The sequence below is a fragment of the Nelumbo nucifera genome, chromosome 1 (genome assembly GCF_055504915.1).
Source record: "Nelumbo nucifera cultivar China Antique chromosome 1, China Antique-T2T, whole genome shotgun sequence".
In the NCBI taxonomy this organism is placed as follows: Eukaryota; Viridiplantae; Streptophyta; class Magnoliopsida; order Proteales; family Nelumbonaceae; genus Nelumbo; species Nelumbo nucifera.
In genome coordinates this window covers 17,260,518-17,274,739 of record NC_142649.1, presented here as the reverse complement: position 1 = coordinate 17,274,739, position 14,222 = coordinate 17,260,518, and the positions used below count along the sequence as shown (strand labels likewise).

General features: G+C 41.4%; 1 protein-coding gene across 1 annotated transcript; it reads left to right on the top strand.

The window, feature by feature from the left end:
- The first annotated feature begins 1,128 nt into the window (after positions 1-1,128).
- LOC148802960 (senescence-specific cysteine protease SAG12-like) lies at positions 1,129-2,313 on the top strand. The gene is made up of 2 exons (XM_088896511.1): positions 1,129-1,582; positions 1,724-2,313. The coding sequence occupies exons 1-2, from the start codon at positions 1,129-1,131 to the stop codon at positions 2,311-2,313; spliced, it is 1,044 nt and encodes a 347-aa protein (XP_088752637.1).
- The last annotated feature ends 11,909 nt before the right edge of the window (positions 2,314-14,222 follow it).

Genomic DNA, 14,222 nt, shown 5'->3' with positions numbered 1-14,222 from the left:
TGGTCTTCCATCAGTCGAGACGTAGGTCGAGCTGGTCGGCTTGGGCAGACTTGGTGGGTGCGACCTGCCTCCATATGGCGCTGACATGTCATTAAATGGTTTGGGCTAGCCACATGGCTCTTCGTGACCGAACGGTTAGATCACCCCTCATCGATCACTTATCAATTACATGTATACGAGTGTTTATATACGTGTAAATGGACACTTGCGAGAGAGTGAATGGAAGTACAAGACTAGGAAAAAATAGTTTCGAACTCATTAAACATTGAATAGTTTGTGGTCCAGGAAAGAGTAACATTGACCATGATTGCGTCCCCTGAGTGCTAGAAAATATGTTCCCCAATTTGCGCATGTAATGGATGCCACTCTCTCATATGACATGAGGAAAGTTCTTACTGAATGTTACGGTTCAAGTTGGATTCTCCAATTAATTGGGTGCAAAAGCCAAGGAACCTCTTCGGCATTTGTCTCAATGTGTAGTTTTCTTAACTTATATTTGTGACGATATCACGGGTGGGTTATCAACCTGTTCTACTCGAATTGTTGAACCATTGACCTACAACCTGGAGGAACAACTGGGTCAACAAGTTCTATTTTTAAATTGGTCAATTATAAATAGCATCAAATATGCCAATTTGTATTGATCAACCGAAAATGATTGAAGAAGAAAGTGGAAACATTAAACACAACCTTAATCTCCAACTCTAGACCATCTCAATCATCATATAACTTTATGAAGTCTGACTACTTACTTTTATTCTAATAGTTTTTGTCAGTCACATCTGTTTTATATGATGTATAAAGGACACTTGTGACAGACCGAATGCAAGTATAAGAGTAAGTAAATTAAGTTGCTTTTTGTCACGGTTCCGTTTCCAAAGTGCAAGAAAATATGATTCCCCAATTTGCGCATGTAATTCTTGCCACACCCCCTGCACGGCAAGGAAATTAACATAGTTTGTATTGTTCTACTTGGGGGGAAGTGCATGCAAATGCAGCTCGATCGATCTATATAAATGAAAACCACAAAAGGAATTGGACATCGATCCTCAATTGCTTAGCCTTTAATTTGTTCTCCTCTTATTCATCATCATATAACTAGTTAATTATCAGTTGCTTCAGACGACAATGGCCAGCTGTCAACTCATCACCTGTGCCATGGCCTCGGTATTGATCATCATTTTAGGAGCTTCTACTTCTCAAGCCAATGCCCGCACTCTCCAGCAAGCATCTATGTTGGAGAGGTTTGAGCAATGGATGGCTCGCCATGGAGTTGTATACCAAGACAATGTAGAGAAGGAGAAACGCTTCAACATATTCAAGAACAATGCCGAGCGCATAGATTCGTTCAACTTGGCTGATGATAGACCATACAAGCAAAGCATAAATGTATTTGCTGACCGGACCGATGAAGAGTTAAAGCATTACCGTAATGGCTACATAAATTTTGCACAACAAAGGCCATCATCAAAATTTCCCCATGGCCGCAGTTTCAGTTACGAAAATGTGACTGATGTTCCGCCAAGTCTAGACTGGAGAGAAAAAGGAGCTGTTACCCCCATCAAAGACCAAGGCCGTTGTGGTAAGTGGCAATATATATATATATATTTTTTTTTTCTTTTCTACCAAGTATATATATAATTTGGGGTGCAAGTGCAACTAGGGTTCAAAGCATTACAATACGTACAATTCACTAACAAAGCAATCAATTCAATATATATAGGATGTTGTTGGGCATTCTCGGCAGTGGCAGCAATAGAAGGGATTATCCAAATCAAGAAAGGCCAACAAATTTCTCTATCTGAGCAACAGCTGGTAGACTGCAACACTGAAAATAATGGCTGTGACGGTGGTTTTATGGATACTGCATTCCAATATATCCAACAAACTGGAGGCATTAACAGCGAAGAAAACTACCCTTACAGAGGAGTGCAGGGAATGTGCGACACAGAGAAATCAGCATCCCATGCAGCAAGTATCAGTGGATATGTGGACGTCCCATCAAATGATGAGAATGAGTTATTGAAGGCAGTAGCAATGCAACCAGTTTCTGTCGCCATAGACGCTAGTTCCAACGACTTCCTCTTCTACTCAACTGGTGTTTTTACAGGGGAATGTGGAACTGATTTAAACCATGCTGTTACAGTGGTTGGTTATGGTACAAGTGAAGAGGGCATGAAGTACTGGCTACTCAAGAATTCGTGGGGCACTCAGTGGGGAGATAAGGGATATATGCGAATCCAACGAGATGTTGCTGCCTCAAATGGTGGCCTTTGTGGCATTGCCATGAAAGCCTCTTATCCTACCGCCTAATTAAACATCTATCAGCTATACTAGCTAATAAATACATGCATGCATGGTGATAATTGTTATCGCTCGGAGTTTATATATATAAATTACAAAGAAGTTGCTCTAGGAATATGTTATAACGATGTCATTGAGTGGGTTTGTTGTATTGAATGTTCCATATTAGTCAAGTATTAAGTGTTAACTATTTGTCATTGATCGTGTAACTTAAATTATATATACTACTACTGAATGTTTACCTATATAAGGTGTACGTATTTGATATATATATGATTGTTGTTATCACTCTCGACCATTTGTGTGTGGAGTCTTCATCATCTCCTTGTTTGTAGATGATGTTACCGGGAATTAAGTATCCGTGGGGCACTCAGTGGGGAGATAAGGGATATATGCGAATCGACCATTTGTGTGTGATAGTGAAGTTATCGGAATTAACTAACAAGCTAAGAATGAAAATGTACCAAAGCTAGTTAAGAAATTTATGTATTTGATGTAGGCTTGACTAAACTTTATAGCAGCAATCCTAGATCTTAGGAATGGTGTCTCTTGAGATTTATGGATGAACAAAGGTCTTGTAACTGCTCCTTAATTGATACGCAAGGGTGGATATCTGAGACAATTCAATCTAGCTAATTAACATGCTTTTTCAAAAAATTTTCAGGGGTTTAATTGGTCGATCTGAGGTTCCCAAGATTTCCTTTGTTTTTTTTTTTTACATGCAACGGTGTTATTTTCAAATTTGTTCACATCAGATTCAAATCTTACATGCACTGCATGTGCTTAATTACTAGTATATATATATATATATATATATGAATGGCAACAGGGTGGGGCAGGGATGGGGAGCCTCTCCCCATCCCCTTCCTCATGAAAATTCCCATCCCCGTCCCAATGGGGAACCCCATCCCCATGGGGATACCCATTCCCCGTGATTTTTTATAATGTTAACCATTTTGTTTTTGTTTTTAGTTTTATTTAAAAAAATAAAATTTACAATCTTATTAGAAACGATTCAACCATATTTTTAAAAATATTAATATATAGATGTATGTGTACATATATACATATACAACGTATGCATACATATATACATATATATTAGTGTGGATCCTCGTCCCCACTAATGGGGATGAAAATTCCCCATCCCCGTCCCCATAGGGGAAAATCATCCCCATCCCCGCCCCATTTGAGGTGGATCACCACGGGGATTGGGCAAATGGGGAAAATTGGCAACCCTATATATATATCTTTTGAGACTGATATGCTTCCAAAGAAATTGGGGCAGCTTGTATCGATTGCTAGGGTTAGACCCATAGCACATGTAGTGTGTGTTTAAATGAAACATTGAACCAGGACCATTTTCTAGTTATTCCCTGGACCTTGGAGATTGATGGGCAAAACTGGAGAGTTACACATATCCCCTAAACTTGATTATGGTACTGCACTTGGTGTTGGATTGGGCTGTCTTTGATATGCCAATCAATCAGATCCATTGAGGGTCAAAACCTGGATATGTTGGGGCAGTTTGAGAATTCATCTGAGTGGGTGATCATAATGTTAAGATCGGCCCCCTTGTCGGACAAAGCGAAAGATTGGGCTTACACTCTCTCTGATGGAAATCTAAACTACCGGCAATGGATCTGTCAAGGAGAGGTGACACTATACCTTGCAGCCAGGGGAGTGGTCCTTCCCTATTGGGTAGAGTTGTGACCATTATGGATTGAGAGGTTAAGTGTAAGAGACCATTACAGGGTTGATTACCTAATGGTCTTTATCTTAAGTTGTCACATGACAAATTAAGTTGTCATGTGCTCTAAGTCGAATCTAGGTTAGGAAATGGTATGGAGCACCTATCCTCTTAAGAGGATAAGGCTTATCTCTTATTAGAGTCCACATCCAAATTAGATTTGGATAATCTCCTAATTTGATTAGGAGAAGTGCTCCATAAAGAGATAAAAGAAGAAGAGGGTGAACCAGACAAGAATACCACTATTTCTTGTTCTCTCTTCTTCTCTTTTGTCTTCCATGAAACCCTGTCACGACCTAGGCTTTCAAGGACAGATGGAGATCAGTTTTCTTCTCATTTTTGCAAGAAAAATTTAGAGGAACTTCAAGCTCACCTTCCCCAGTTTGATCCAAGTAGTTGGGTTGCAATTTTGCTGAAAATTGTGTTATTGAATCAACTTCACCTACACACTGTGCCACCTTAGGATCTGCATTTGTGGTATCCATATCAGGTATAAATCTTCCTCTTTGATTGGTTTCAAATCTGGTTTGATTTAGTGCAAGACCAATTCTAAAAAGTGCAATTTTTTAAAACATAGGGAATTCGATTCCCAAAAGGATTAGTAAATTTTTTGAAATTTTTCCTAGCCATCTAGCATGGTTCGGCCATCCATACGATGAATCCTAACCCTTCCAACAGTGGTATCGGAGCCAGGTTCATCCCTTGGAATGAACCAAACTGGATTTTAACCAAAACTCAAATTGGCAAGTGAAGGAAAGTGGAATCCATCATAAGGATGGCCAAACCATGCCCGATGGTTGGGCAAAATTTCAAAAATTTTCTTGCAACCTTCAAGGAATCGTATTCCCAGTTTTAAAAAGCTACATTTCTCAAGGATCGTTCTTGCACCGAAACCAGACTAAATCTGAAACCAAAAAGAATGGAGAAGTATACCTGATACGGATTCCACAAATGTATCTCCCAAAGTGATAGTTCACACTCAAACTGAATCCCAAAACCAACTTCCCCTGAAGATGGCACAACTTGAATTGAAGCCGATTCAGCAACACAATTTTCAACAAAACTACAATCCAACACTTTGGATCGTACAAGGAAGGTGAGCACGAATTTTCTCTATATTTTTCTTCCAAAAATCAGAGGTGGAACTGATCAAGATCAGTTCAAGAAGGGGAGGTCGAATTAGGGTTTCTGAGGCATAAAGAACAGAGAGAGAAAGAATTAAGAGTAGAGTAAACTGGAGCAGATTCGATCTCCTCTTTTTTTAGGAGAATCCTAATCCAAATATTTATTTGGATTTGAACTCGCTAAGTGGATAAAACTTATCCTCTTATCCTAATGGCTGATCCAGACCCATATCCAAACCCATATTCACCCATATAAAATGAGTGCTTAAGCTATCATGTGACACCCTAATTAATCCAATTAATCATTGCCTTTAGGCCTAATAAGCAAGTGACTCACATCCTTGGTTTGTTGTTGGCCCATTTAGGTTCACTTTATTTAGCGTTGGACCCCAACAATGACCTCACATAAGCCTACATGGGTTTGTCCCAACCTTTGTGAAAAGGCTTGGCTGAATTCATTGTCAAGTGGTGTGAACCCTTGAGTCCATCAGTATGGGCTCTTAATGGGCCCAACATTTACAATAAATGATCAGTGAGTCCAACCATCCTATGAAGGCCCAAGGACAACAGACTTAAGTGAGATATAGCCCATCAGGTAAAACAACCACTAATGGTCTTTTACACTTAACCTCTCAGCCCTTAATGATCAAATGCTGCCCGACAAGGAAGGACCTCTCCCCTGGCTGCAAAGTGCAGTGTCACACTCTCTTCTCGGATGGGTCCCAGGAATTAAGACCTTTTGCAAACCTTTTACCTTAAAACATAATATATATCATATAAATATATTTTGCAAAACAAATCTCAAACAAGTTTAAAATCGACTATTGGCAGTTTTGGTTTCCATCAGAGAGTGTAGTCCCGATCATTCACTTTGTCCAACAAAGGGGCTGATACTGTCACTATGATCACCCACTTGAGTGAATTCTCAGGCTGCCCTACCATACCCAGGTTTTGACCTCCAAAGGATCTCACTAATTGGCATATCAAGGACAACCTAATCCGACACCCAGTGCAGTACCATAATCGAGTCTAGGAGTTATGAGTAACTTTCCAATTTTTCCAACCAGTCTCTAAGGTCCAGGGCATAATTAGAAATTAGTCTGGGTTTAGTGTTTCAAACAAACACACACCACATGTGCTTCGGGTCCAACCCTGGCAGTTGAGACAGGCTGCCCCAACCTTCTTGGCAGCACATTAGTGTCAGCCTTGGCAAGATAAACTCCCCAAGTCTATCCAATGGCTGAGAACATTCTAAACTAACATGAGTCTCATAAGTGTCCAGTTTAAGGGGTAATTACACAGAAACACACCAATTATAACATGAAACAATTATATACTTATACTCATTTACAATTAATGTATCAGTACACCAATCTGATTTGAGCTAAGGGCATACACTAGCCAATTTGAGTAGTTAGTAGAAATCTCTAAGAATTTGGTTTTCAGAGTGGGCCAATGATCTAAAATTTTTATAGCATATCCTGATATATTATAGAATTGTTTTATTATGGATTCTTGAAAGAGTGATGGAGATCGAACTCTTGATGGTGGGAAGATTGGTGCACACCAAATTTGTTAATTTGATTATTTGGTCTGTAATTAATTATTTTTGTTTTTAGAAATAATATATTAGGTTTTTCTGATGTAAGCAATATAAATTATGGTTTTTCTATTTTTTTACATCGGAGAAATCGTTGGAGCTTGCAGAGAAGATAGAGATTGCAGATGGAGATCGATCTACAGATTACAGTTTCGTAGGGATGCAGCTTTTGTCCGGATTGCATTCGGACCATCACACTATCAACCCAAGCCATTTTTTGATTATTTGATATTTATTTGCTTCGTGTACTCTTTCTCCGACCGGCCTGGCTAAAATCCGGGAAGTGTACCGCATTCCTGAAGAGAACGAACTGAGGTGTCCCAGGATTTAGGAGATGGCCACTTCAGCCCGTCCCAGGGAGATTTGTGTGTACATCCATACTTTGATTGCCGGCCTTAGGTTCCCCTTAAGTCCCGTGGTAGTGTCCATCCTGAGGTAGTATCAGGTTCTTCCTGTTTAGTTGATGCCAAACTCATTTCAATACCTGGTCGGGCTGCTTTGCTACTACACTCTCAAGGATATTGAGTTTACCCTACCGATATTTAGATACTTTCTCCACTTGAAGAAGCACAAGCAGGGGTACTACTACCTATCAGCTAGGTCGAACACGAAGGTGCTCATTGGGTCTGACTTCCATTATGCACTGGAAAGAGGATTTCTTCTTTGTGAAGTGCCGAGGAGGTTGGTCATTCTCCCTCGCCCTATATGTTCCAAGGACTAAGGATAAGGGTCCTTCCAAGGTCGAGTTGTCAAAGGAGGAGATAGCTGTTGTGAAAAGGATAGTATAGCTGCACATCAAGGAGTACACATCATCACAATTGCTGACCCTGGCTGGGCTGATGTGCACTTCAGCCGGTCAATTCTAGTCTGGTACGTGGGCTGTGCATTCTCATTTCTTTTTATGATCTTGTCTTTACTTCGTTCTAACTTTGTACTAAACGTTGTAGATTCGTACATTGCTAATGCTAAGAGAGCTTGGCGTATGAAGGTCGCGGTCTCAAGGGAGGCATAGGCAGCTAGGACCTCGAGCATGTAGCCCGGGGCCATGGAGCTTCAACACCATTCGATAGAATGCACGCCTCGATAAGGGAAGAGTCCAAGGTCGATAGAGGAAGTCGTGGTAGTTAACTGTGAGGAGGCCACTACTTAGCTTGAGAGGTCCTCGTCACAAAGGGGGGATGCTCCGGAACATGCTTCGGCTAAGGGCTCGATCAATGTCTACGTGCCACAATGGTCAATTCGGCTGAAAGGCACTCTTGATACGGAGAGGGTGACTGAGCATCTTGCCCAGGGTGTGATGCTCCCCGATATTAGGAACGAAGCTAGTAGCCACAGCCTTCATCAAATCATGGTGGTAAGTTCGGCTTTACTTGTCCTTCCTTGTTTCTCTTCTTTTGTACTAACTATTCATAGCCCTACAGTCGGTTTGTTCGATCGTTGGCTTGTCGACCGCCTTTGTGGGTTGCGATGATTTTATGAGTTGAGAGAGATTGATAATGCCCAACTGAAGGCAGAATTGGTCGAGTTGAAGCGTAGAGTCGAGGAGAGGGACAACATAGTCCACAAGCTGAAGGGACGCATCCATGATCTCAAGAAGGTGCGGGATGTGCTAAGGAGGGGGCTCAAGGAGGTAGATGCAACGATTGCTTGGGCAAAGAAGGAGGGTGTCTCTAATTATAGAGCTTCGAAGGCTCATCAGAACGAGTTGGACAACTATGCTACCGACTCTTGGTAGGAGGATTTGGCTCTCTATTAGTGGAGGGTGATGCATCAGTTCCCAGAGGTGGCTGGTGTCGTTCATGGGTTTGGCCCTTTTGATATCAAAGAGCCTGATAGTGGAGATGTTGTCATTGCCGACGCCTAGGATCATGCCTAGGACCCCCCAGCAGATAGTTGATGTGTTGTCTCTTCCCTTATCCTTGTTGTACACAGCTCGATATGTCGACCTCATAATCATTGTATCAACTTATTCACTAATGGAAGTTTGGTCTTTTTCTCGAGCACTTCCTATGTTGTTTTTCCCTTCCTTTTCTAATATGTTCTGCTTCAGAATTAGGTTGGTCGATAGGAACCATAGGCCATGCTTCTGTACTTGCTCTTAGCTAGTTGAGGTTTTGGACATGACATTGTGACTGGGGTCTTCAGTTCTATGGCATCGGCCTCATGTTTGTCGAGGTCTTCGGCCTTTGCTGGCCAAGGTCTTTGTCCTTGATTCTCGCGAGCCGAGGTATTTAGCTTAGTGACCTCGGTCTTATGCCGGCTGAGGTGCTTCCAAGCTCTCCACATTGTCGGGATGCTCAGCGACATCTGGTCTTGGAGAGCTTTACGCTCTTTGACTGGGCTAGTCGTGGTCCTCGATTAGCTTTGCTTCGACTGTGAATCGGGAGAGTGTGTGGAGTTCGATGGCTGTCCTCTTGCCATTTTGTGGCGGGGACGTCGTTCTCAGGAAGCCCGTCAGGGGCTTGTTCTGGCCTTGACCGTCTGTTGTCGATCTGGTCTTTCATGATGTTGCAATTGTGCTGGGATCGTTGGTCAACGAGGAGTTCGGTCGTTGAAGTTCGGCCAGGCTGTGTGAGGGTGTTTGGTCATTTATGCTTAAAGAAAATTCTATATTTACTGAATTTATACAACTCAGTCATGGTTATTGCCTGGCCTAGCATGGCCCGCATGTCGTCGTGCTGTGTCATGCTGAGCCGCAGGCGGCATGACCCAATTTAAACCTTTAGTTTTATTTTTGGCTAGTAGTAACCTTGTTGGAGGGCCTTCAAAGCAAGCACCCTATCCCCCAAGTGTTCACCATAGAGTCTTTCGTGGATCTTGCAAAACACATACTCAGCCTCGCTAGGATGGAGACATCGCAATTAAGGAAGGGTAAATGACTTCTTGCACAACTATTCACCATTTATGATGTGGCGATTTGACTTACATTTGACATTCTGAGCTGTGTTCTGATCTAAGGGCAACTCTTCATGGTGCAAATACTCGAAAAGTGAATCCAACTTGCTCAGTTTTACAACTTGCATAGGAGCCAATAGCTATGAAAGCGCGTCAGCATATGCTTTCTTGGATCTCAGTATTTTTTGGATGGATAAAGTATCGAACTGTCTGATTAGCTCACACACCTACGCAAGTACTTAATCATTGAAGGCTCCTGAATTTCGTAATGGCCGTTCAATTGGTTGACCATGAGCTAAGAGTCAATACATGCCTCTACATTCCTCGCACTGACCTCCTTCCTGAGGGATTGACTATGTAAAATTGCCTCTATGTTCACTTGGTTACATATGTAAAATTGCCTTAATTTTCTCAGGGTTGGCTTCGATGCCATGTCGGGTGACTATGTAACTGTGGAACTTGCCCGATGTGACACCATAGACACAATTGTTTGGGTTAAGCTTTAGGTTATATTTTCTTAAAATAGTAAACATTCTTTAGAACAACAAACATCATCTATGTAAACTTCTACTTTATTTCCAATTAAATTTGTAAACAAAAGTTGTTTACAAGATATAGGTATGTCGCCCTGGCATTCTTTAGACCAAAAGGCATGACCTTGTAACAATACAACCCAATTTTGATTACAAAAGTTGTTTTCTCTTAGTCTGCTAGATCCATCTAGATCTTCTAGAAACCAGAATAGACGTCCATGAATCTCTACAGCTTGAACCCCGAGGTGCAATCAACTAGTCTATCTATCCTTAAGAGTGGGAAGATATACTTTGGTCAAGCTTGTTTCAGGTCTATATAGCCAACGCACATATGCCACTTCCCATTTGAGGACCTTCCCAACCTCCTCGTCAATTGTCTTACACCGCTTTGGGGTGAATTTCCTTTTCCTCTACTTTTTAGGTATAACCAAGGGAACTACATTAAATCTATGGGTAATAACAGAGGGGTCTATGCTAGGCATGCCGACATGCAACTAGGAAAATACATCAATATTTGAATGTAAAAAAACATACCAATTTAGAAGCATGGAGGTTCATCGAGCTGTGACCCAATCTGGATTGTATTCTTGGGCTCGATATCTAAGATCAACACGAGGATGACATCTTCCAATGGGTGAGCTCTATCCATGCCGAGCTTTGGGAGCAGTTGTAGGTAGACTTGTTCATGGGCCGGGCTTGGGCCTAGCTTTGACAAAATTTGAATGAGCCCGGCCCGAAGCCCGAGCACGACATAGTGTAAAGTCAGGTCCAAAACCCGGCCCGTGAACAACTCTATTTCCAAGTTAACCGCCAATGACCGCTTTCCCTTGCCTTTCAAGGCCACCATGTAACATTTTTGAGAGTTTAGATAGTCCCTACGCACTACCCTAATTCTATTCTTAGTGGGGAGTTTTGTGGCCATGTAGTATGCGGTTTGCATGGCTCAAAGTACGTAAATTATAGGGCGACAAAGAATAGCATTGTATGATGTAGGTGTGTCCACGGCCAAAAAATTATAGTCAAATGAAATCTTGTTCAATGTGGTCCTCACTGTATCCAACAGCTTAACCATTCCTAGAGGTTAGACGATGTCCCTGTTGAAACCAGCCAGATACACATCGGTAGGGAAGAGGTCCTTCCTCTACAGATGCATCTTCTTGAATGCCTCAATGAAGAAGATGTCCACCGAGCTGCTGCTATCCACTAGGATGTGCTTCACCTTATAGTTATGGAAGATCAACCTCACTATGATTGCGTCATCATGGGGTAGTGAGCCCCCTTCATGTCATTTTCGATGAAATAAATCACCTCCTCTGTCCTCATCCTCTTGCAGGGCTTCTCCTTGTCATTTCTCAAGTCGTATCCTTAGCCTCTACTATTGATCCACCAGTGATCTTGTTGATAAACTCGATGAGTGGCCATTCATTTTTCTAGGGCTGGTCTCCTTGTGGGTTCCTCAGCCGCTCAGTCCTCCTTAATGAATTTCCTCAGGAACCCCCATCGAATGAGCTCATCGATCTCGTCCTTTAGGTTCCAGTAGTTCTCGGTGTCGTGCCCCCTCTTTTTGTGATAGTGGCAGTACTGGTCCTGATTCCTGTTCTCTACATTTCCCTTTAAGTGAGATGACCACTTCAAGTAGTCGGTTGATTTAATATTCATTAAGATCCTCCTCCTCCTCACGTTCAATGGTGTGTAGTTCTTGTACTTTACAGGGGGAGACCTAAAGCATCTTGTCAATGACCTGGAGCACTAAGAGATGACCTGGATCAGCATTTCAGTGACTCATAGCAGCTAAGCAACCTCTTGCCTCTACAAATGTACTTACTACTTCTTTTGCCTTGGCCATTATCACGTTCCTTCCTCTTTCCAACTTTGACAAGCTTTTCGTGTGCGTGAAGTGTTTCCTCGACGTTCATATATTTTTCGGGGAAATTTATAGCCGTTGAGTTGATCTGGGGAAATTTATACCCTTAAACTGGACACATATGAGACTCGAGTTAGTTTAGAATCTTCATAGCCGTTGAGTTGATCTGGGGAAATTTATCCTACCAATGCTGACACTGATGTACCACCAAGTTGGTTGGGGTGACTTGTCTCAGCTGCTAGGGTGAGAGCTGAGGTACATGCAGTGTGGGTTTTATTGAAACCCTAAACTGAACCAAAATTCCAGTATTGCCCTAGACCTTGGAAATAGGTGGGCAAAACTAGAATGTTACACCTAACCCCTAGATTCGATTATGATACTGCATTAGGTGTCGGATTGGACTGTCTTTGATATGCCAATCAGTGAGATCCTTAGAGGGGGTCAAAACTTGGGTATGTTAGGACAGTTTGAGAATTCAACTGAGTGGGTGATCATATTGATATGATCAGCCCCTTTGCCGGAGAAATTGAATGATCGGAGATGCACTCTCTGTGATGAAAACCTAAACTACTAGCAGTTGATTTCAACTGTTGAAATTTATTTTTGGAAAATATATTTATATAAATGTTACTTTTATTCTAATCAGATCTGAATTGGACGTGAGCACATTATCTTCAACACTCTAAATACTTACTTTTATTCTAATAGCGCTTTTGTAAGTCACATCTGTTTTATATGATGTATGTCTTACACATGTAAATGGACACTTGTGACTGACCGAATGCAAGTATAACTGTATAAGAGTAAGCAAATTAAGTAGTTTTTGTCACGGTTCCGTTTCCAAAGTGCCAGAAAATATGACCTCGACCATTTTTTTTTTCTTCTTTGATACGATGTTATCCCCCAATTTGTGCAGGTAATTCTTGCCACACTCTCGTATGAAGAAAGTTCTTGATCAATGCTATATATAATTTAAGTTAGACTCTCCAATTACTTCAAGGAAATTTTTAGTCACCCTGCACTACTGGATTGATTGGACTGATAAGGAATGCTGTCTATATAAATGATAAATGTTATAAGTCAAACACCCCCTGCACGACAAGGAAATTAGTTTGTACGTATTGCTCTACGTGGGGAAGTGCACATGCATGCAAACTCTATATAAATGAAAACCAGCAAATGACGGGCTGTCAATTCATCATCTGTGCCATGGCCTCATCATTATGTCCAGTTTAAGAAGTAATTATACAAAGACATATCAATCATAACGTGAAATAATTATGTACTTATTCATAATAAATGTATTAGCACATCAATTTGATTGGATTTAAGGACATACACTGTCTAACAGCAAAAGTATCATTAAACGGTTCAGACTAGCCATGTGGCTCTTTGTGACTGAACGGTTAGATCACCCCTCATCTATCATTTATTAATTACATGTGTATTTTCATGTATACGAGTGTTTATATATGTGTAAATGGACACTTGTCAGAGAGTAAATGAAAGTACATGATTAGAAGAAAATAGATTCGAACTCATTAAACATTGAACATTTTGTGGTCTAGGAAAGAGTAGCATTGGTCATGATTGCGTCCCCTAAGTGCTACAAAATATGTTCCCCAATTTGCGCATGTAATAAATGCCGCTTTCTCAAATGACATGAGGAAAGTTCTTAATGAATGTTATGGTTCAAGTTGGACTCTCCAATTAATTACATCAAGGAAATTTTGTCACCTTGTGCTAAGGCTTAGGGGAAAGCACACATTCGGACATTCATGGATATAAAGGGTAGATTTCCAATAGCAGTTTTTCCTTGTGCTGTGAGTACGAAGAGAGAATTGGAATCATACAATAGTAGTGGTCACTTTAGCATGCCCTTCAGCCTGAAGAATGTCGAAGTCACCTATCAATGGCTTGTGGACAAAGTTTTCAAGCACCATATGGGAAGAAACGTCAAAACCTATTTGGATGATATGGTTTAGGGGTACAATTCGGGCGGGCTAGGTTGGGTTTTAGCTCAACCCAGGCCCAACCCTAAGAATTGGACCTAAAGTCCGAGCCCAAGGTCAAGCCCGAATTATTCAACCCAAGCCCAGCCCGGACTAAAATTTTAGGCACTCGGGTTGGGCCCGGGCCCGGGCCAAACTTG